Here is a 25,074-nt window from a genome sequence, read left to right as displayed (position 1 = left end):
TTGACAAAGTGGGCTGTTATTGTTGTGCTCTGTGTTTCCTCTTATGGTACTACTAAGATCAGAATTAATGGTATGTATTGTCCTCATGACATGAACATCCTGGGAGGATTTTCACTGAAAGTTTAAGCTGAAATGTGTCGCTAACATCACCTAATGTGCAAGGATGAATCTGCAAATAGCTTTCTGCATTTTTTTTTTTTCTTTCCCATGTTTGGACAAAACCATTGTTTGGACAAACCACAAGCTCAGGCCATTAGTAGAGCCAATGTTGTTGGTTAGGGTCAGTTAGCGCCAGCATTTATATTTCATGGAGCTCAATCTACAAATGGCCTATAGCTGTTTCTACACACTTCAGCTTTAAACAGGCGTTTGTTTGTTTTTTTTTTTTTTTTTGTTTGTTTTGTGGAAATTTTTTATTACGAATTTTTGTGGTTAATGTCGGTATTTGCAGTTCTTTTTGAAATTGGATAGTTTTGTTATTGTGTTTAGTATGATTCTTTGTTTTTTAAGGCCAGAGCTGTCATGCAGGTATAACAGTTATCAAGAACAAGAACGCATTAAAGCAGATCAAATGTCAGCTTTGTTTGCAGTATAGCATATCAAATTATGTTCATGTTCAACTACAAAATTAAGCAATAGTGCTTGGTTTAGTTGTCAAGATGTCACTACGACAGCATTTTCAGTTGTCTCAATAGCACAGACAAACGGTAGACTAGTGACATTATTTAGTAAATTGTAAATCTTAAACATTAAAGAAAACTATGAATTCACATTTATTATTCTCTCATGTCCAAATTCAAAAAACTGATCCAAAAAGAAGTAAATGTAAATGTTCCGACTGTATATTGCCAATATTCTATGAACAACACTGCGATGAAGACACTGTGACTTCTTAAAAGAAGAATGAGGCTTGTGGGTGTGCGACCAATTCTAGAAACATTTCCTGTAGCGTGACAAAATGAGTTTTCAGGCAGTTTCAAAAGCATTCATTGGACATATCCAAATTTATTCCTTTAAATTGTACCTAGTTATCAACATATTCGAATTTACCAGTCTTCGTATTTAAGAATTTTGACTCATTAATCCATTTCATTTGATGAAAAACACTAAATATGTTGGTTAAATCACAATTTTCATAAACCTGTGCATTTGTATAATTATCTACAGTATAAACATAGATCAACTTTTGTTGTCAGTTCTACAGGAACAAAATTATACTCTTATAATGTCAACAGCAATCATGTCATTAAATCATAAATTAATTAGAGGAAAAGGAATATTGACTTGAATAAAACTGATTTGCTAGTATTTAATGCTTAAGGTGACAAACAATAAGTGCATAGCTTCCTCTACGAAGAAAAAAAAAGTCTTGTGTTGTCATGAGTCTGTTTAGCAACTACAGTCTTAGAGTTTGCTGACAACTTGTGGATGACTGACAGCCGCGGGAAACCCGCCATCAAAGGCCGCATTCAGGACTTCATCCAAAGTGCTGGCGAAAACAAAATCCAGGTCAGCTCGCACATGGGGAGGTATCTCCTCCAGATCTTTCTCATTGCGTTTGGGAATGATAACTCGTTTCAGACTGGCCCTGTGAGCTGCCAATACTTTATCCTTTATACCTCCCACCTGTAGAGAGAAGATACATCTTGTGAGATCAGACAGTGTATTTTAGCAACTTCTGATGATGAATGGTTTTTAAATAAAATCCGTTTTCCTCACCGGCAGCACCAGTCCTCTCAGAGTGATCTCTCCAGTCATGGCCACATCAGAGCGCACCAGCCGCCCGCTCAACAGCGAGGCCAGGCAGGTTACTATGGTAACACCAGCGGAGGGTCCGTCCTTGGTGACGGCACCTGCTGGGAAGTGCAAGTGGATATCGGTACCCTCCAGAGGATCAGCGCTGCCTACAACAACACCATTCAGACACACACATTGTAATAAATCAATCTCACTCACAGTCAGATCGCTGTTGAATTCATTGCTATCACAGAAATAAATTACATTTAAAAATATATACTTTTTTTTCTTTGGATTGTAATAATATTCACAATATTACTAACCAAACAGCATAAGAGACTTCTTTCAAAACATTTGAAAATCTTACCAACTTTAATGTAGCGTATGTCTTTAACGTACCGTTAGTGAGGAGGTATGTTTTGGCATTGCTGCGGAGCCAGCTGATAGCTAAATGGGCTGATTCCTTCATGACATCGCCCAGCTGTCCTGTCAGAGTCAATTGACCTTCTCCTTCCATACGACTGGCCTCCACAAACATGATCTCTCCACCCATCGGAGTCCAGGCCAGCCCGATCGCCACACCTGGTAGGGTCAGTCGCTCTGATACCTACATAGACTGCTCTGGTTACATACTTAACATACTTATCTTAAAGGGGAGGTCTAATGCTATTTCAAGCATTCAGAGTTATTTACACTGTTAAAGAGTTGGATTATCATGCTAAACATGTTCCAAAATGTTTCAAAAAAAAGAGCTGGACGTTTGAAAGAGTATTTCAGTGCCAAAGACACTCCTTCAGGGTTTGTATAAGTTTTGGAAAGTTTTTTTTTTTCGAGTATGGTCTTTCATGACCTCATAAAGGGCAGAATTCCTTGTATAGGCACTTATTCCGAAAAAGCACGCACACACATCAACCAGAGCGAGAGCAAGAGCAGCCCATCAGCGTGCTTCATTAGGGTTACGGAAGTCGTCGGCAGCGCTGCACAGGATTAAAGTCAATAAAGTTTTTGTTCCTGTTTCATTCATGTTGATGTCACAGCTTGCAGATGATCGCTATGCAAAAGCTTTGTGTGCTCTTGACTCTTTAGCTCCACCCACGGCACGCCTACAGAAGCTCGACTGTTTTCAGAGAGAAGCGTAAAGCTGTATCTGTCTTTTATAAATCTGATAAAACTGTGTGAGATGTGAAGGATGCAATACTACTCTATAGGTAGATTAACATGAGATTGGCAGAAACTGTGTTATGTCCCCTTTAATCATGATTGAAATGAGTTTGTATGAAGCTTTTAGCATATGAACTTTAAATGTACAAAAACACAGCAAGCTGTTTTTAATCTTTTTCTTATGATTTTGTTATTCCCAAATAACAAATCTAGATTAAGAATTTGCCCCATTAAAAGAAAGCCTGACTTTATAAATGTTTCTTTCAAAAACATTAACTTTTTTCTGATTGTATATTTTGTATACGACTAACTGCAGATAGTCGAGTGCTAAGGAAGTCTTTGAAGGAGACGATGTGTGTGATAGTTCAGCAGAACTCAAACAGGCTGTTCTCTGACTGCCTCTGGTCTCTCCCCTGCCCCGTCCCCATAGGCATGGCAGGAATGCAGCCTCTATTATGGAGAACAGAGAGCACTTCGCCTCTGAGAAAACACAACAGCACACCACAGAGCACACAAGGCCAGGGCTAGCAGTCCAGATTGTGGACAAATGAAAAACAATACATGACTAATGACAGGACTGCACTGAAAATAACATTTTAGTTGCTATGGTAATTGCTATGCAGATGTTTCCGGGTGGTGTTGCAAAAGCATACTCCCAAATCCTTATGATATGTTGGTCCCTAGACATACACTATCATTCAAAGGTTCAGGGTCATGGAGACTTTTTTTAAAATGTCTCTTTTCCCCCCATCAAGACTGCATTTACTTTAATTTTAAAAAAGTAATATTATAAAATATTATTACATTTTATAATAATATAATAACTATTATTACAATGTATTTTTTTATTTGAATATATTTTAAAATGTAATTTAGTCCTGTGTTGCAAAGCTGAATTTTAATCAGCCATTATTCAAGTCTTCAGTTCAAATCATTCTAATACACTGATCTGGTGCTCAAGAAACATTTATTATTACTTTCAATGTTGAAAACAGTTATGCTGTTTAAAGGTGCTGTATGTAGGATTGACACCGAGTGGTTGAACTAAGTATTGCGGTCCAAATTCAAAATATTGGACAGGGTTTTTTTTCACTAGGCCCCTCCTCCTCAGACTTGACACACACGGTTTTGCCAGATTGAGACACCAACAGGAACGAGCGCACTTGACGATGAATGAAATTAAATATGCTGTGTTTTCCACCAACTGGCAACCCGGTGCTAAAATACAATTGGGTAAACTGGCAGTGGGCGGGTTTCACAAACCAAAACAGAGACCGAGATTCCGGCCCGGAATGCACATTTTCAAAGGAGAATAACTGACTGAAGCATTGTTTTTCAGATAAACAAGTATGTTAACTTAGCATGTTTCCTAAATATTTGCAAACATATTATGGTATTTTTATGCTTTAGTAGAGTCAAAAACTTACATACATTTTTTTTGAAGACACAAAAAATGCTTTTGACTTTCTTATATGAATCATACACAAAAGGTGAGAGACTTGAAGTGCTTTCAATGCATTTTAGTAACATTTCCTGAATAGACACAAAGAGCCTTCAGGCATTTATTTGATACTAACCTCCATTTCAAAGACTGGCGGTCCAAGAATAGCCTTAAGGGGGGCAATGGGGTCAATAACAATTGGCATCTCTGGAGGTGCTGTTATCCCAGAACCCTCCTCCTTGTTCTCTGTATTCTGCTCTGAAAGATACAGAGATCTTTTGTGGGAAACTGGTGAAAACACTGGTGGTGGTTTTTAGTCCATTTAAAACTCTAGCCTGTCAATTTAAAAGAGATAAGTGATTGATATTTCATGAACTAAAAGTAAACTCCATTTAAGCAGAGATAAAACCATATCCAGAAAAGTGAATTACAAGACAAAAAAAAAAAATCGCTAAAATTTTATCACGCTGACACTTCCATTATAATGTCTATTTGAGGCTTTTCATTAAGAAAGGTGACAGACATTGAGGCCGGAGGGGAGAAAAATGAAAAGAAAAGCGAGAAAGAAAGCTGTCGGAAAAAAATGAGAATTATAGGCTGTAGAAAAATGCCACAGGGGTCCAGCTAATCTTAATTTTGGGAGGAAACAATAAGGTATTACAGGTTTTAATATCATACATCATAAAGAAAGCAGCTTCAGGGTGTATTTACTTTCAGCACTCATCCATGTGTCTGTCTATTGTTTTTTTTAAATGCGAGTGTTGTGTTTTAGCCCTTGGCAAGACACAATGCTCCCTGCTGCCCACAAGTCATGTGACTAGACTGTTAATGACAGGCAAAGTTGAAGCATCATGTTCTGAAGACCAAACAAGGAAAGTGCATATGCCATTCTGAGGAACGACATAATAAAAATCGTTTAAGATTTTATTGTGCAAGATCAATGCACATTTCTAGGGAAAAAAAGCTTGCTTGCACAATAATTCACCAAAATGTTGTACCTTTCTCCACCTTATTTTCTGCTAACATAGACCAAAGCAGACAAATAATATTAACTTTATTACATTGTTTTACCAGGATAACTGAAATGCTATAATATAAAGTATTTAACTATAATGTGGTTATCAAAAACATTAACTATTATCTAAATATCTCACTTTTTGTGATTTAGTCAAATTCTGGTTGTGTTAAATTAAGGCCCGCCCTGCATTAATTTGCACTACTACTACTATTATTATTATTAGTTTGCTCAAAAATGCATAATTTTATATTAGTCAAATGCGTTGCAAATTTCGTGTTGACATGAAATCAAAAATAACCATGTTTATTTTATTATAGCATGTTACTGGTCTTAATGTGAATGATTCGTCACTGCATATACAGTATATGACATTGCAGATATAAGTCATGCAAACTTTAAAATTGCACTCGGTAGTACAAAATTTTAATGCTATAAAAATGTTCATGTATTTTATATAATTATTATTATTAATTTATTTAATTTATTTTAATTTTTTTATTTTCACAAAAAAAAAACATAAGGAAATATATATAATTAATTTGATTTAATTTAAAGAGCATCAGACCTATACTCCTTTATGAGGAATCAGATGGCTACCTGAATAACCAACTTTTTAATTTCTCTCTGTCATGATGTTCAGACTAAGAACAACACCTGCTACGGCAAGAGGCAGATAGAGCCTGAGAGACTGAATATAAAATAAAGCGCTCATACACTCATTTCAAAGCTTTATTCTGGCAACATGGAGAGCAGAAGAAAACGCCTGACCCTCGTCTCTCTAAATCTCATCACAGACATGGTCCATGCAGGAGAGGACTGAGAAGCAGAGCTGGGCTAAATCAGAGTCTGAACAGAGCATTAACTGGCCATGCTATTACATCTGTTACAGAGGAGCAGCTGCAGCGAGACGTGAAGGAGGGGGTCTAAGGCTGTCTGTTAGCACGCTTTACCCTCCTCCACCCCTCAGGTGGCCCGTGCTTAGAGAGATTGATGACCAATATGTGCATGTGTGTGCTGAGGTTCACGTAATGTGTGAGAATAGTTTTCTGACTGTATGTTTGATCATTTCTCAGCATGGGTTCCCTACACACCCTCTTTAGTCTGAACACACTTCTAGAGTTGATGTGTACTTGATTCCGTCTGTGTGGCACAGCGAGTGTAAGTGTGTATTATGGATTGTGCTGAAGTCAGCCGTCTGTATGTGGCAGGGAATGCTAAACCCTTTCAGAGCCACTGCTGTCAGGAAGCAATACACATACAGAAGCGTTCCTCAATCAAATGCATCATTGATTATAAAATAATTGTATTTAAATATTTTGTATATTTAATATATTATATTTAACTCAGTTTATTATAATTGAATATATTATTTTATTAAGTAATTTTTATTGATAATACAATAACTTAATTGTATTTATTTTAACATTTATATATTTAATATATTATTTTATAATTAATTCAATTAAATATAATTTATTTTATTTCACATCTAATAAACTGATAATAAAATTATTTGTAATTTTAATAATAATTGTTTCAATTTTACTTCTTTTATTTTAAACTTATATAAACTAACAGTTTTGTCATTGAATGTTGAAGAGTTGAAAAGTGTTTGTCGTTGAAAGTGAACTACAGTGTGTCCAAACCAAGCGACGCAATGCATTTTCAACATCATATCCATTTTCATGTTCTCAATGAAAGCAAAATGCTGCACAAAGTGCCATCCCAGCCAATCAGAACATACTAAAGATTTATTATGTAGCTATGAGTACACTTTTTTTCATCCAATGACATCACACTGTGGGCGGAGTTAGCCATCGGGACACAACAAAGAAAAGAGCACTGGGACAGTCTGTTTTATCTTTGCCCAAAGGCTATTACCATCAATCCTGAGTCTACGACTGAAGCAGAGCCGGGGGAGCTGGTGTAATGCCAGCCGTAAACAACAATGATGTGTAAGATGAAAAAGTCCCAGTTTTACCTGCATGTTGTTCAGCGGGGGACTCTGCTCTAGAGACCTTATGACCTTCAGCGACCTTCACAGCCACTGCTCGACAGATGGCCCCGATCTTCCTCTCCAAAGAGCGCACGCCTGCCTCCCGTGTGTACCTACAAACACATTCACACACAAAACACTGTCATTACTGCCGGCACTGCTGAGCCTGGGCAATGCATTGATTGCTTTTTAGCAGATAATCATCCCAAAATTAGCAACCTCTGAGGTAATTAATTAGATTGCTCTGCAAACATCTCTAATTGACAATCCCTGATGGACTACAGAAGAGAAGTTTGGCAGCCTGTCATAAGATACGTTTCTGAAGGAGAGACTGAGACAGCAAAGGATATAGTTTACAGGAGGAAACCCGGCTGGACAGCCCCATCTGTGACCCAAGCTGCCCCTCTGTTTCACACAACAAACTTTTTCCAGCCTTAAGTGCTATTATATATGTGTGTGTGTGCATACTTGCTGATTATATCCTTTGTGGTGTCCTGTGGGATCTGGAGCTGTTGTGGGGTCAGTCCGTGCTGCTCCAGCTGATGAGGGATCAGGTGCCGATGGGCGATTTCTACCTTCTCCTCCTGGGTGTATCCTAATGAAACACACATGCTGATATTCAGAACACAAATTACAATAAACTAATCAAGTATTTAACTACAAAACCATCTGCTCAGTTGTAGGGTAAAGTCAATTGTGTAGAGTAAAAATAGCAAGGAATTAATCACTAAAAGTGTCACATCATCAATGCCACGTCCTGCTGTCTTATTTTGTCTGAAACTGAACTCTGACCTGGCACCTGGAGGACTTCCATTCTGTCCAGTAAGGCAGGAGGGATGGTGGCCGTGGTGTTTGCTGTGGCGATGAAGAGGACTTGTGAGAGGTCAAATGGCACGTTGAGATAATGGTCGGTGAAGCTGTGGTTCTGCTCTGGGTCCAGAACCTGATAAAGAACACGGTTTATGGGGGGACTTCTTAAAAATGCATAAAGAGTTCAAATTCAGCATATTGCATAAGGAATGTTTTAACACAAAAGTCAGATTATAAGTTAGAGTGTGTATTTTCACCTTATGTCAAATGGATCTCATGAACAGGAACAGAAACTGCTCTAGCCTGAGGAGGTAACCATAGCAACAGTAGGCTGCTCAAACCCCTTCTGTTAGTATCAGCACTGGATGGTACATTAACAAAACTAACATTGTCATCATTTATCATTTCATTAAGGCCTCCAAAGTGCTCTAAAACGTCCAAAGCAGGCATTTTCAAAAGAGCACGTGGCATTTTCAGCTGGCTTAAAACCCTTTGGTGGACACACGGCCTAACGGTTCCTGGTTTATTCTGAATCAGACATAACCAAAAAATTACTTGCAGTTCAGTGAGAGAGTCAGGTAACAGCTTAGACTGATTCACTGACTGAGCAAGTATGATTCAAACTGCTAAACTCACAAGCAAGTTTGAGACTGTGAAACTTTATGAATGATAACCAGTTCATAACAGTCATTTGTTTGTGAATCGGACATCAACGCTTGCACTGTTTTCATTGTTGCATGAAGGAAATACTGCAAAGGTGTGGTCACGTTTACCGGTGTTTGGTGAATGTTTGCAGCCATAATTGAGTCATTTTAATAAGAATCCATTTCACTGGGAATTTCACTTGAGGGTCGAAAGATTTGTCAATGAAGATTTCACAATGGGTTAAGTTGGTCATGAGAATGATCTGTCGCTTTGACTAACAGAAAGCTGTCTGGATTGAAAGAAACTTCTAAGCTGTGCTAATGTGAACACACCTTAAAGTTTTAATTAAATTATACCACCTCGCAAGATGATATTTGGCAAAACTAAAAAAAATACAGAGTAAGCCTATCTGTTTAGTAATAACGCACCTCTCCAAGATGCACCATTTGAGGTATTATTCATATCCGTAGTGCAAACTGTGCAAGTTACAAGCCAAAGTTTAGTACTCAGGGTTAAAGGTTTAAAACAATATCACAACAGCTATAAACAACCACCTTAAAACTATTTATTTTGATACTTCCTAAATCACAGAGTTTTCTGCTGAGCTTGCCAGGTAATGTCTGCCCTGTGATGAACTTCTATATATCTCCTCTCTATCTGGAGTACAATGAAAAAGGTCACACGCTTTGCAGCACGAGATGAACGTCACTCCCCCAGGGGTTTTTTGAGTGGAGATCTTCTGATTACAGAATGCAGCCCACTGCTCTCTGGTGAAACTGCAACATGCATTTCTCTTGCTCTGCTGGATTTTTGTAAAAACTTATCATGCCAGCAGACAATAGGATTATGATCACAGATATACAGATGTTCAGTACTTCACAAACAGCTGCGTCACGGGAGATATTTGGGTATTTATCTCAGTGAAAACAAACTGACTCATGTGCAATCAAGTGTATGCAAATGGTGATGTATATGTGATACTGTACACAGACAGGACAACAAACCGATTACCTTCTACCTATGGTATGCATGCACTTACCTTGCATGCAAACTAACCTTGTAGACCACACACAAACACTTGTGAAAAACACATTTCAGTACTGTGGCATATAATGTCATGCAGTGAGTCTGGGTAATACCACACAATTTATCTATTCTTACATCCATTCATCAAACATGCAATCCATGTTTGTCTTTGTTTTTTTTTTTGTTTTTTATATATATGTTGTTATATATATGTACTGCCTCTCACCTCAAGCAGGGCGGCAGCAGGATCTCCCTGCAGGCTCTTCCCCAGTTTGTCCACCTCGTCCAATAAAAAGACAGGATTGTTTACCCCAACAGTCTTCAGTCCATTTATAATGCGACCAGGCATGCTACCTACGTACGTGCGCCTGAGGATGGAGACACATGGAGATAAAGTGGGAGTGGGAAGAAAGTAGCAAGAGGGAGAGATAAAAAAAAAATGGAGTGGAAAATGATGAGAGGAGTAAAAAAGATCTGTATCAGAGCTCAGGTGGGCAAACAAAAGAAAAGATCACAATCATCCTACATAGCAATCCTGAAGTGCAACTGTTTTGACGCAGTCCCATTCAGGTCGCTGTTGGATGTCAGTAGGTGTAACTGCTCCTGGAACATAACTGATGGGCTGCATAACAGGTTACAGCATGAATCACAAATGCAATTTGAAAATTAAAAAAATAAAATTAATAACTTCTTGATAATGTTGCTGGATGAGGCTTGAATGCATCTGATGTGGTTGAAAACACTAAAACTTGCATTTCGTCCTACTGAACTGACAAAAAGGCAGGATGCGAACACAGACAGGATGCCCTAATTACAGTCATTAGGGGCTCTAAGACTGTCATTAAACTTTATACACCATACAGTAGTAAACAAACGCAGACTCTTTTAAAGAGACTTGTAATGAACAAGACAAATGCAGAGAGTGTATCGCAAAGTCTCGCAAATGGCTGTTTGTCTTAAGGACACTTTTTCCATGTGTGAGTGTAAGGTCTGATATTAACTATCCAGAAAACAAAGAGGCTTGTCCTGGCCTGCAGGGTGTCATGATTGTTATCACCTACTAGTTTCTATAGTGACAAGAGATCAGAGGGAACATCAAAGAAGTCATCAGTGCAGGTCATGGTTTAAAGTTTCTCCTGTCATTGAAGGGGCACTACGCCACGTCTCTTTGGTGGGTTCCTCATACCTCAGTCTGACACATCTGCACACATTAGCATCGCTGCATGCGTCACATAATGGTAATGACTCATCATTTGATGGCAAAACAACGCCTGAATGGCGATATTGAGTTTCAGCATCTGAAGGATCTTGAATTAGTAACGTAACACCAGGGTTAATCACAGTAACACCAGGGTGGGGTTACAAGGTTTTAGCAACGCACTGGAAATATGGCATTTTTTTAACAATAATCTTAACAGCTGGTTGATGTTTACATAGTACACACTATCGTTCAAAAGATTGGGGTTAGCATGATTTTTTTCTTTTTGATTTTTTTTTAGAAAGAATTTAATACTTTTATTTAGCAAAGATGCAAAAAAAAAAGATTTTTTTTTAAATAAATATAGTTATTTTAAAAATCATTTATTATAATTATTGTGAAAATATTTAGATTTTTTTTATTTTTGGTAATATTTTGAGATGTTTCTTAAATACCAATATTAGCATATTAGAATGATTTGTGAAGGATCATGTGACAGGAGTAATGGCTGTTGAAAATTCAGCTTTGCATCACAGGAATAAATTACATTTTAAAATAGAAAACAGTTATTTTTATCAGTTGTTTTTTATTTTTAAAAAATATAATTTTTTTATTATATTTTTGATCAATCAAATGCCGCCTTGGTGAGTAAAACACTTCTTTTTAAAATGGTTTAAAAAATCTTACCAACCCCAAATTTGAACAGTAGTGTATATTTATGTGCGAGAAGGATCTGTCTGATCTGTATGCAAAATGACCAACTGCAGTTTCTTCTTCAAAGCAGTCTGACACAGACTATTTGTGTCATATATCATACCTGTTTGAAGATCAGACACTGAGTGTACTACCTGTATGATGACCTCTCACCTGTGGCCACGGATGTCAGACTGATCACAGACTCCCCCCAAGGCGATGCGATGGAACTCTCGACCCAGAGTGCGAGCGATGGAACGCCCAACGCTGGTCTTTCCCACACCAGGGGGTCCCACAAAACACAGTATGGGGCCCTTAAGGGTGCTCTTGAGCTGCCGCACAGCCAGATACTCCAGCACCCTTCTTTTCAGCTTCTCCATGGCATAGTGATCATTATCCAACAGCACCCGTGCCGCCCGGATGTCCAGGCAATCTGATTAGACAACCATGAAAGACACTACAGAGTTAAAATAAAGCTTGGGGTCAGTAACATTTTATTTTTCAAAGAAATTAATGCTTTTGTTTAGCAACGATGCATTAAATTGATCAAAGGTGACACTAAACACATTTTTAATGTTACAAAGGATTTCTATTTCAAATAAAAAGTGAAAAGTGAAAGTGACGTGACATACAGCCAAGTATGGTGACCATTACTCAGAATTCGTGCTCTGCATTTCACCCATCCAAAGTGAACACACACAGCAGTGAACACACAAACACCGTGAACACACACCCAGAGCAGTGGGCAGCCATTGATGCTGCGGCACCTCAGTCATGGTGTTGCCGGCCCGAGACTCGAACCCACAACTTTAGGATTAGGAGTCAGACTCTCTAACCACTAGGCCACAACTTCCCAAATAAATGCTATTCTATTAAACTTTATATGAACAAAGTATCATGGTTTTCAAAAAAATATTGAACGAGTGTTTTTAACTTTGATAATAAAAAATAAATGTTTCTTGAACACTAATCCGCATACTAGAATAATTTCTGAAGGAATATGTGACATTGAAGACTGGATTAATAGATGCTGAAATTTTAGCTCTACCATCACAGGAATAAATTATGCATATATAAATAAAATTTATTTGATAGAAAGCAGTTATAAATACAGCTGCAACCAGCAATTCAGGGCCAAGCACCATAGGTGCAGCAAGCACAGCAAGCATAGCAACCACTGCAAGCACAGCATGTACAGCAAGCATAACAATTACAGCGAACTCTTCAAAGCACAACACACTCAAAAGCTCTACAATGGGCATCTCAAAAGCACAAAATATTCTTAAGACTTTGTAAATAAATGCACTACATGTCATGTGCTACACTGGATTTGAACCCACAACCTGAATGGTTTGAGGCCTGTGGCTTAGCAGAGAGTCGGCACCCTGGGCTGCTGAGGAGAGTTTTCAGTGTGAGAATGATGAATTTTACCGTTAATCTGATATCTGAAGAGTCACATTACATAGAATGGTAACTGATTAGCATGTTAACAAATTACCACGTTAAGCTAACTAGCATTGGTCAACAAACACAGTCACAGTCAACTTTGGAGAGGTACTTCTCGGGAACGGTAAGGAATATCAAAAATCTATTCAGTCATTTCTATGTGGCTTGGTTCATAGATCATCTGATCATCTGACTAATATTAACAAGCACAACTTTTGATTTTAATAATGCATTAGTAAATGCTGAAATTAACGTTAGCTAAGATTAATAAATGCTGTAGAAGTATTGTTCATGCATAGTTCATGTTAAGTAAAGTAGTTAACTAGAGTTAACTAATGAACCTCATTGTAAAGTGTTACCAGCAGAGTCTTAATGAACTGAATGTGATCAGCATGAGGAGAGTAATCAGGTGTACTAAGTTTTATTTTGCTATATCAAAGGGTTCAAAGGTTATAACCATTTCAATGTTGAACTGGTGGTGGCGCTATAGAGTTGGTCCTAGAGACCCTAAAGTTGGTCAGATGACTATTCATGACCATCACTACAAGGGTGCCAAATTTCATAATTTTCCTATGTTCCCTTCATAGGGATGCCTTTGACTCCCTTTTGTGAAGAATAATAATAAAGTAAACTGACGGTATAATAGGGGCTTGGACCCTAATGACATTTACAATGATAATATTTCGCAATTCTCCTTTTTTATTTTATTTTATTTAATTGATCAAATAAATACAGTCTTGATGAGCAAAAGAGACTATGTTCAAAAATATTTAAAAAATTATTTACAGACCCTAAATGTGAAATGTTAAAAATAAACAAGTTCAGTATAGGGGCTTAAAATATATAAATGATAAATTTTTATGGTTATTTACTTTTCTTATCATTAATTGATGACAAATTGACAAAATTATATAAGTAATATCACAGCACTGTTGCTGCAGCTCTTGATTGCACGCACATTGTAAAAATTCTGAAAGGAATGTGAGTATTTTATCAAAGACATATGCATTTCCACTGCCTGATGTAATAAGATACAGACATAAATGCAGCTGTCTCATAAAGTAAACTTAAACTGGGCACAGAATTTTCTTTATGGTTCTCACAAATCATAGACTGTCTATTCTGCATTTACAGGAGAACATTCCTGTAAGGCCAGACCTCTCTATTCCCAGCTTTCAAGCTGCGATCTAAACCACTAAATCAGTTTTCTTCTAATGCAGCCCCACTCTTGAGTGCTGAACTTGAAAGACTGCGAAATGTACATGAGACTTTCCCAGCAGAATTCCAGCCCCAAGGTCTGTTACACATCTAGCAAGGGAAATTCAGAGGTGTGTGTGTGTGTGTGTGTGTGTGAACATTCAATCACATGTGCATGTTTGTTTGAGCCCTTCATGGATAGTCAGAGATCTCATTTCAAGGCAAGCTATATCCTTAGGATAGTAATTAATGCATACACTTTTGTACATGCATTTGAGCATGCCAGTAAGTAGTTAAAATAGTTGCATTCCAGCACATGGAATAATTATAAAACACAGAACATGAATGAATATAATGGTATGTTTAATGCTTCTCAGCATATGGTCAATCACTCTAGCTGTGCTTGGCAAGATAATTTGCTGTACTTGAGTTCTCAGAGTTCTCCATATTGCCATGGAGAACATGACAAGAATAACACACGTAAACAGCTCAAATCACTCTCCAACCCTACACTGAGAGCGATTCATTTCACAAAATGTGGTAAAATACTCCCTCTACTGGTGGCTCCTTCAAAATGTTGTTAAATTAAATTAGTCATTTTATCTATTTAAATACACAGTCAACTCAACTAAAAGCTAAATATTTAAATGCATTTAACATTCTATTAAACTTTTTCAAAATAATTTTTAACCAGTTTATTATACATATACTGGTCACAATTACATCTAGAAATATATATTACCATTCAAAGGTTTGGGGATGGTAAGATTTTATGTTTTTATAATAAGTCTCTAAGGCTCACCAAGGCCACATTTATTTGATCAAAAATACTGTAATACTGTGAAAAAATATTGAAATAGAAAATAATAGGTTTCTATTTGAATATATTTTAAAATGTTATTTATTCCTGTGATCAAAGCTGAATTTTCAGCAGCCATTCAGCAGTCATTCTAATTTGCTGATCTGGTGCTCAAGAAACATTATTATCAAAGCTAATTAATTGTTGTTGTTTTTTTTCTGGAATATTTGAGCAATAGTAAGTTCAAAACAATAGCAAACTTATATAAAACACTATAATACTACTTTAAGGAAATATAGTGACCAACATTATTTGAAAAATTCATTCCTAAAACATGAGGATGCATGTATACAAAAAATACAATTACATACAAAAAAATACAACTACTGTTCATTTTCATTTGTTTTATTTTATTTTATTTAGCTTTCTTACCTTTAGAGCTTTTGCTCCAGGGAAGCTCTACCATCATCTCCAGGTAGTTGCGGGTGAGGGCATATTCTGGCATGGACTCTGGCATCTTTTTTAATCTGTGGCCAAAAAAAAAAAACAACAACAACAAAACTTTCTCTAAGATGTTGGGTAAATAAGGAAGAAATCCTGGAAGAACCCATTTTGGCAGGGGGAGTCATTAATGTGTTATTAATTAAAATAATGCTTAAACTGTAAACTTAAAATGACTTATTTAATTGTAATACATTTCAAGACAACAGAACAGATGTGGGCATTGGTCAGTGAAAAGTCCCTTGCTGTGTAGCATGTAGCTAACTATGAAATGTGGTTTCCTCTAAAAAAAAAAAAAAAAAAAGACCAGAACGTACCGTTTTAGCTCCTTGAGACACACACGCAGTGCTGCTTCAGGCATAGCTGCCGCCTTCACTTTCTTCTCCAGCACAGCTGTGTCATCACCATCTTCGTCCTCCCCCTCCTCATCCAGTGAGAACTGACGGCCTGGGAATACACCACCTTTACGGATGGCCAACACCTAGGAGAAGGAAGAAGGACTGTGTAATAGAACAGGAAATGTGGAGGAGGGTGTTTGTGAGGCAGAGGAGAAAGAGATGTTGGCCTACTCTCTTGTCATCATCAGGTCTGAGTTTGCGGGTCTTTTGCAGCAACTTGAGCCCCTCAATTTGTCTGGTGAGTAAGGGAAGGGCCTTCTTAAACCGTTCCTCCAAGTCTACCGCATCCAGCACCTGACAACAAACAAAAAAATTATAATAAATGCATATTTAGTTTGGATAGTGCGGTGTATGTTCACACTAGGCAAATCATTTATCTTGAAGCATAACCCTTTTTACTGCTGCACCTGCAGTTTCTCTTTGTTGGAAGTGCGGATCATGGAGGCCAGGACATCCGGCAGGGTTTCTTTAGGGAGACTGTCCAACAGCCGCCTGAGTTTAGCCACCACAGGCACTGACATGTCCAGCATCCCAACCAGCTGGACAAAGAGAGACCAGAGGATATTGTCAATAAACTGAATGAAAAGCCTACATGCAATGAATCATCCTGTAGCATTTGGAAAAGAATGAAGCCTTTATATTCATTCAGTGTTTAAATGATGACTCACTGTATAGATGACTGGTGCCAAATGGGAAGGAAAAACCTCACAATCACATCTCATGAAAAAATGATACCCTTGATTATTACTATTGTAAACATCTCTGAGCAATATCTTTTTCTGAACCTTTTTATTTAAATTGTAGTCCATGGCAACAAATTTATCAAATTATTAAGTTGGTTATCATTGCTGTCAAAACAAAAGAAGTGTTTGGTAAAAGTAGGCCAGTGGGCTGACTGGTTACTGGAGTTCTTGAAAAAAGACTTCAAAGAAGAAGAACACTGTGCACCAGATTATTTATGTATTTATTATTCATTTAGACATTCATAAGTATTAGATTACAAAAGATTACAATTTCAAATAAATGTTGTTCTTCTGAACTTACTATTCATCAAAGAACCCTGAAAAAAGTAACATGGTTTTCACAGAAATATTAAGCAGAACAACTGTCTCGTTCACTGGTAATAAGAAATATTTCTTGAGCACCAAATTAGCACATTAGAATGATTTCTGAAGGGTCATGTGACACTGAAGACTGTAACAGCTGTTGGAAATTTAGCTTTGCCATCACAGGAATAAATTACATTTTAATTTATATTAATATAGTAAAACATTATTTTAAATTGCAATAATATTTCAATTTTATTTTGTTTTTACTTAGTTTTTGATTATTTAAATGCAGGCTTGGTGAGCATAAAAACATCTTTTAAAAATATTAAAAAGTCTTTAATTATGTTTTATTATACATCCCTCTACATTGTGAATAAATCTTTACTCTGGGCGACTAAATGATGTCTATCATTAGCCATCGGCTAATAAATTCTTAGATTTTACTCGCCAGTGTGTGAGTTGGAGGCGAAGTATAAGTTTAGCACAGATATATTTTCACTGGCTGACCAGCTTCAGAGTTTCACTCTCAACATACCCGTCTCCACCCCCGATCCCTAAACCCACCCATCTCCACCCCTAAACCTACCAATCTCTACCCCCTAGATGTGAATCCAACCACGCCCCCTGGATCTTGTGTTTTGGAGTGAGAGGCTACTGCTTTGCTTTCTCACACATGCAAAAAGAGAGAGTGAGTCTTACATACCACGCTGAATCGACGCGCTACATGTAAACCATATTCTTTTTTGTATTTTTCTGTCAAAATAACGGAGTTCATTTAGAATTATTCAGCTTTTAAGAACAGGCAGAAGATATTCCGATATTCTCCAGTAGTGGGCAGAGCTAATGCGCAAACAGCAATCTCATTGTCTGACACTCATCTATTACCGTACCTGTTTTGATTTCAGCAAATCAGTTTGAGCGAACACTGACAGCATGATTAATATTCATGAACCCAGCAGTTCATCAATCCTTAGTAGACAATGTCGGTCCTGGAGTGCCGAAATGTACTATCCCTTTTCTACTACTGACCTGTACAGCTGCCTGATAGAACCTCTGTGACAGCTCCCCCAGCTCTCCATCAGCCTGATCTCCTTCTGTGTACTGCTCCAGTTTGTCTAGCTGTTCCACCTCTGCCACGAGGAAGGGTTTCTCTCTCAGCAGCTTGGTCACACGAAAGCGACACAACCCCGTAATGAGCAGAGTGTAGTGCGGTTTCGGCCAGTTGCTGCCTACAACCTGGACCGCCAGTCCTGCTGTGCCAATACTGAGAAGAAAGAAGTGTAAATAAAGTAATGAGGCCTGAGTTTTGTTTCCTATCAAATGTAATTTGTGATCCCTGAGTCGGTTTTATGCCAACCATGACATCTAACAGAGGCATACACACATACTGAATAGTGATTATAAATGATAACAATACCTTTATTAATCAACATTATCTCGTTTCAATTTAAAATTCTTCTAGACACTGAAATTATAGATTAAAGAAGTTCAAATGTGAATGAGTTAATGAACAGATATGTCCTGCACAGAGGGAACATATCTGCACATCCAGGTTGAGGGAATACACATGGTGGGGCATATTGGAAAAACTGGCTGTGTTAAAACCTAGTGAGCTAGAAATACTTTCATGATTTTTTAAATAATTTTCACTGTTTCCCACACATATATTTTACTTGGGCAGGCCGCCCATATTTGCTTTTATTATTTTTATCCTTTATAAAAAAAAAATTATCTGCCCGAAATAATGAAACCATCAGCGATCGATTAATTAGTGAAAAATTTCCACTCACCCTACACATTTCATATACACTCATTCTGTGCGCTAGAACTATTTACTCTCACTGACATTCCCGCATTACTGGTATTTTGTTTACACAATAAATTATATTTAATTTAATTTCCATTTAATTTATTGTAAATGTAAACTATTGTCGTTTCTGGCTGGGATGCTACTATTTACAAAGAAAAACAAGAAAAAAAAACTATTTACAAATAAAATATAAGAACATACATATATATATATATACACATATACAGTGGTGTGAAAAAATGTTGGCCCCCTTCCTGATTTCTTTCTTTTTTACATGTTTGTCACACTTTAATGTTTCAGATCATCAAACAAATTTAAATATTAGTTACAGATAACACAAGTGAACACAACGTGCAGATTTTAAATATAGGTTTTTATTATTAAAGGAAAACAAAATCCTAAACCTAATAACTGGTTGGGCCACCCTTAGCAGCAACAACTGCAATCAAGCGTTTGCGATAACTTGCAATGAGTCTGTTACATTGCTGTGGAGGAATTTTGGTCCACTCTTCTATGCAGAATTGTTGTAATTCAGCCACATTGGAGGGTTTTCGAGCATGAACCGCCTTTTTAAGGTCATGCCACAGCATCTCAATAGGTCAGGACTTTGACTAGGCCACTACAATGTCTTCATTTTGTTTTTCTTCAGCCATTCAGAGGTGGACTTGCTGGTGTGTTTTGGATCATTGTCCTGCAGCAGAACCCAAGTTCGCTTCAGTTTGAGGTCACAAACAGATGGCCGGAGATTTTCCTCCAGGATTTTTTGGTAAACAGCAGAATTCATGGTTCCATTCATCACAGCAAGTCTTCCAGGTCCTGAAGCAGCAAAACAGCCCCAGACCATCACACTCCCACCACCATATTTTACTGTTGGTATGATGTTCTTTTTCTGAAATGTGGTGTTACTTTTACGCCAGACGTAATGGGACACACACCTTCCAAAAAGTTCAACTTTTGTCTCGTCAGTCCACAGAGTATTTTCCCAAAAGTCTTGGAGATCATCAGGATGTTTTCTGGCAAAACTGAGACGAGCCTTTATGTTGTTTTTGCCCAGCAGCGGTTTTCATCTTGGAACTCTGCCATGCAGACCATTTCTGCCCAGTCGCTTTCTTATGGTGGAGTCATGAACACTGAGCTTAACTGAGGCAAGTGAGGCCTGGAGTTCTTTGGATGTTGTTGTGGGGTCTTTTGTGACCTCTTGGATGAGTTGTTGCTGTGCTCTTGGGGTAATTTTGGTCAGCCGGCCACTCCTGGGAAGGTTCTCCATTGTTCCATGTTTTTGCCATTTGTGAATAATGTCTCTCGCTGTGGTTCGCTGGAGTCCCAAAGCTTTAGAAATGGCTTTATAACCTTTTCCAGACTGATAGATCTCAATTACTTGCTTTCTCATTTGTTTCTGAATTTCTTTGGCTCTCGGCATGACGTCTAGCTTTTGAGGATCTTTTGGTCTACTTCACTTTGTAAGGCAGGTCCTATTTAAGAGATTTCTTGATTGTGAACGGGTGTGGCAGTAAACAGGTCTGGGTGTGGCTAGAGAAATTGAATTCAGGTGTGATAAACCACAGTTTTAACAGGGGGGCAAACACTTCTTCACACGGGGCCATGTAGTTTTGGATTTTGTTTTCCCTTAATAATAAAAACCTTCATTTAAAAACTGCACGTTGTGTTGACTTATGTTATCTTTTACTTATATTTAAATTTGTTTGATGATCTGAAACTTTAAAGTGTGACAAACATGCAAAAAATTTAAATCAGGAAGGGGGCCAACTATTTTTCACACCACTGTATTTTTATTTTTTTTTTTTTTATATATATGTCTTCTTTATTATTGGGATTGTTATTTGTTATCTATTATAAAGTAACAATCATTACAATTGTATCACATAAATTGTACATTAAATGTAGAATTGATAACTGCATAATCAACACACTATATTTAATTGGGAGAAACCCACCTAAAACGCCAATCAAGAATAGAGTGATATGAATATATTCATAATAATAAAATAATGTTTTTCCTTGCAGCAAAAGTGAACGCGTTATACTCGCAGCCCCGCAGCGACTGGCTGGTTGAGCATGGCTGCAGAAGCTGCCACTGACAGGTCACGTGACAGTACACTATCGGGAACCATTGACTTATGGCAGATTTATGTGTTTTGCTCATCTTCCATTGTAGCTAGGGGAATAAAATTATTAGAATTCCTTGGAACAAGGCTGTCTGATTGAGTGGCCAGTGGAAGCGAAAATCAGCTGCCAGTTGGGATCACGGCCATTTGGTCACTTTATTTGGGATAAACCTCCCTAAATATCATGTAAAAGAACAGACCCATAAGAATAAATTCATAATCATGAAATAATATATTTCCTTGTAGAGAGAGTGGTAGAGAATGCGTTAAACTCGGAGTGCCCTTGCAGCTTTCTGACTGAGCGGCCAGTTGAAGCGACAATCAGCTGCCAGTTGGGATCACGGCCATTTGGGCACTTTATTTGTAATAAGCCTCTATAAAATGTCGACAAATTAAAAGATTAGACCCATAAGAATATATTAATCATCATAAAATAATATATTTCCTTGTAGAGAGAGTATATATTATATAATAATATATTATTTTATGATCATTAATATATTCTTATGGGTCTAATCTTTTAATTTGTTGACATTTTATAGAGGCTTATTACAAATAAAGTGCCCAAATGGCCGTAATCCCAATTGGCCGCTGACTGTCGCTTCCACTGTCCTTCAATGTAAGAACATTTGTTATGCAATAATGTAAAGCATAAAAAAAAAAGTGAATTATCCCAATAACATTAATCTTTCTCATAAAGTAATTTCAGCGACAACAGGACAAACTGCAATGCTTTTTAATAACTCAATAAAAGAAAGACTTCAGCCAGTTGAAGATTGAACCCCTACTGGAGTAAAGTCAAAGAACATTATTTGAAACCTATTATTCAATATATAGATTTTACTAGTATCAGTAAAATCTGTCTCTCATTCCCTATGACAAAGCAAGTGGAAATTTACCATTTAAATGCTGTAATTTTGCATAATTTTCAATAATGCATAATATGAGTATGTAATTAAATGTAATAGTAGACTATGTAATTAAAATGATTTTCAATAAATTAAAATACTGTAAAAAAAAAAATAACACAATATTGTTATTTGTCACATGTAGTAGACTCTTTTTGTGCCGTGGGTTATAGGAGGATTTTCCACCCAGCTACCACCGCAAGTAAAGTATAGCTTTTTTCAAACCTGTGGGATGCTCTGAATTTTATATCAATTGCTGGGGAGGATTTCCAGTTGTACGGTGGATTTGGCTTTCTAAATTACCTTGCAGAGCATAACCAGAGAAATATACATTTATTATAAAATAAAAAAAAAAAAAAAAATTTATTTTTAATTATAAAATTTAATTACTTTTATTTAAGAAAAAATTAAAATTGAATATATATATATATATATATATATATATATATATATATATATATATATATATATATATATATATATATATATATATACAGTACAGACCAAAAGATTGGAAACATTACTATTTTTAATGTTTTTGAAAGAAGTCTCTTCTGCTCATCAAGCCTGCATTTATTTGATCAAAAATACAGAAAAGACAGTAATATTGTGAAATATTATTACAACTTAAAATAATAGTTTTCTATTTGAATATACTTTAAAAAAAATAATTTATTCCTGTGATGCAAAGCTGAATTTTCAGCATCATTACTCCAGCCTTCAGTGTCACATGTAACATCCAGTCTATCACATGATCATTTAGAAATCATTCTAATATTCTGATTTATTATGAGTGTTGGAAACAGTTCTGCTGTCTAATATATTTGATGAATAAAAGGTTAAAAGGACTGCATTTATTCAAAAAAACAAAAAAAAATCAAATAATAATATATTTTCTTTACTATCACTTTTTATCAATTTAACACATCCTTGCTGAATAAAAGTATTGATTTTATTTTAAAAAATGAAAGAAAAAATTACTGATCCCAAATTACTGACCAGTAGTGTATATAAGTCAGTAATGTAATGAAAGTTATGAAATGTTATTAAATTTTATTTATATATATATATATATTTTTTTTTTTTTTTTTTTTTTTTACTTTTTATTCATCAAAGTATCCTAAAAAAGTATCACATGTTCTGAAAAAATATTAAGCAGCAGAACTGTTTCCAACTTTGATAATGAATCATCATATTAGAATGATTTCTAAAGGATCATGTTATAATGATCCTAAAAATTCAGCTTTGCATCACAGAAATAAATGATAATTTAAAGTATAATAAATTTAAAAACAATTATTTTAAATTGTAATAATATATCACAATATTACATTTTTTTTCTGTATTTTTGATCAAATAAATGCAGGCTTGATGAGCAGAAGAAACTTCTTTCAAAAAAACATTAAAAATAGTAATGTGTTTCCAAACTTTTGGTCTGTACTGTGTATATATATATACATATATATACATATATATATATACATATATATATATATATATATATATATATATATATTCTCTTATATTTCCATTTTTTGCATGACTGAGTCACTATATATGGTTTGAGACACTGCCATTGATTGCTGACAGAGCACAGCAGTCTGACAAGGTTAAAGTCCAACTACTGCTCAAACGATCATTTAAGAAAACAAACACTGCTGCTACTAGTCTCTTAACATGTAAGAAAATAACCAAATAGGCAACACTGTAGTTTAATGTTTAATTCTGAGCATCACTCAACAACACATTCAGAGGGTAAAGTTCAGTAAATATAAAATTGTAGCCTATCTGTCATCCTTGTCAGTCATCACCCTTAAAAACATTACCATGGTAATCAAATTTTCAGGGAAAATGTAAAAGTGATATATTATAAACTAAACTTTACAATACAATAAAAGTTAACGCATTGCATTGTGTTATAAAGTCATAAAAAATGACTATGGGACCTTCAAACTGTTTCATAACGAAACATCTGCATCCGCACACTGGCTCTGATGGTCTCTGACAGCACACACCCACCTATGTAAGGACGGGAGCTCATCGCTGTCGTGCTCGGGGTCTCTGGTGTTAGGAATAACCCCGATGATGGTGCTTTTTAGCGAGGTTCCCTTCAGCAGTCTGCTCTTGACTAGCTGCATGTTTCTCGCCGTGTCGACGCTGATTCTCATGGTCGAGCCCGGTAACAGCACTCCATCATGAGTGCACAGCAGAGGCAGTCGGCTGGGGATTTGAATACCACTGTTTGATGACATTTTGCAGGGCCTGGATAGACGTTTAAAGTGTAAAAGGAGTAATCGCAATGAACGAGGGTGCAAGGTACGCCTTCATCGTATGACAAACTGGGACAAATGAAAACAGGAAGCTGGAACTACGGCAAGTGCAGTAGGACAATCCTGGTGTGTGCAGACGGAAACTCCTACTTTTTGTGAAACCACGCGGAATGCTGCCAAATGTACAATGTGTTCTCTCTCTTTGTCTTGTGTTTAGTTAAATATACTTTGGTGACGCGTTTGCAAAATCGTGAAAGAACGGGGAAAATTTGAGGCGTTCGGGACAGAAACTTCATAGATGGGACAGAATTTCCCCTGGACCAGTGAGCAACGAGGAGGCTGGGGCCCATTAAGGGGCCTCAGCAAACTTCTAACAGGGCTGCTATTAGACTGATGTAAAATTTACAAAAACAATCTAAGCCAAATGCCTGAAAACCCTAAAATTAAAATGTACAATATGTAAACATAAGCTATTTCATATTTTAATTTGTCCCCACAACATCTGTTTTTGTTGTTGTTGATATTTAAGAACATTGCTTTGCAAAATTTGGGTTGCAAAGGGTTCAGGACCAGTGTTAATTTAATATTATTTATATACTATTATAGTAGAATATGATATTTTAAAGTGGTTTCTATTTTTATATTTTCAGTTTTCATTTTAATTTTAGTACTATTGCTATGTGATTTTTTTTCCAAATTTTTTTTTTTTTTATTCTTGTTATTTTAAATATTTTTCTCTTTAACTTTTTTTAAATTTATTTCTGTTTTAGTTAAACTTATTTCAGTTAGTTTCCAAGGCAAGTTTTCTCATGTTTAGTTTGTTTTTTATATCTAATTTTAATATT

General features: G+C 36.4%; 1 protein-coding gene across 1 annotated transcript; it reads right to left on the bottom strand.

The window, feature by feature from the left end:
• Positions 1-757: 757 nt before the first annotated feature.
• Positions 758-24,333, bottom strand: LOC122148536 (lon protease homolog 2, peroxisomal-like). Its single transcript, XM_042774729.1, has 15 exons — positions 23,979-24,333; positions 18,145-18,379; positions 16,474-16,605; positions 16,238-16,360; positions 15,986-16,149; positions 15,600-15,694; positions 11,900-12,158; positions 10,061-10,202; positions 8,146-8,296; positions 7,822-7,948; positions 7,339-7,466; positions 4,476-4,597; positions 2,137-2,344; positions 1,720-1,904; positions 758-1,626 (listed from the first exon to the last, which is right to left on the bottom strand). Exons 1-15 carry the CDS (start codon positions 24,209-24,211, stop codon positions 1,405-1,407), a joined length of 2,526 nt encoding a protein of 841 aa, XP_042630663.1. The 5' UTR covers positions 24,212-24,333; the 3' UTR covers positions 758-1,404.
• Positions 24,334-25,074: the final 741 nt, after the last annotated feature.

Source organism: Cyprinus carpio, chromosome A18, assembly GCF_018340385.1.
Source record: "Cyprinus carpio isolate SPL01 chromosome A18, ASM1834038v1, whole genome shotgun sequence".
Classification (NCBI taxonomy): Eukaryota; Metazoa; Chordata; class Actinopteri; order Cypriniformes; family Cyprinidae; genus Cyprinus; species Cyprinus carpio.
Note: the sequence above shows the minus strand (reverse complement) of the source record. Positions and strands in the feature narration are given on the sequence as shown.

Coding starts and splice junctions, on each gene's coding strand:
- LOC122148536 (XM_042774729.1), bottom strand. CDS start 24,211: ATGTCATCAAACAGTGGTATTCAAATCCCCAGCCGACTGCCTCTGCTG. Junction 16,606..18,144: donor TCTATCAGGCAGCTGTACAG/GTCAGTAGTAGA, acceptor CTCTTTGTCCAG/CTGGTTGGGATGCTGGACAT. Junction 7,467..7,821: donor ACAAAGGATATAATCAGCAA/GTATGCACACAC, acceptor ATGTGTTTGTAG/GTACACACGGGAGGCAGGCG.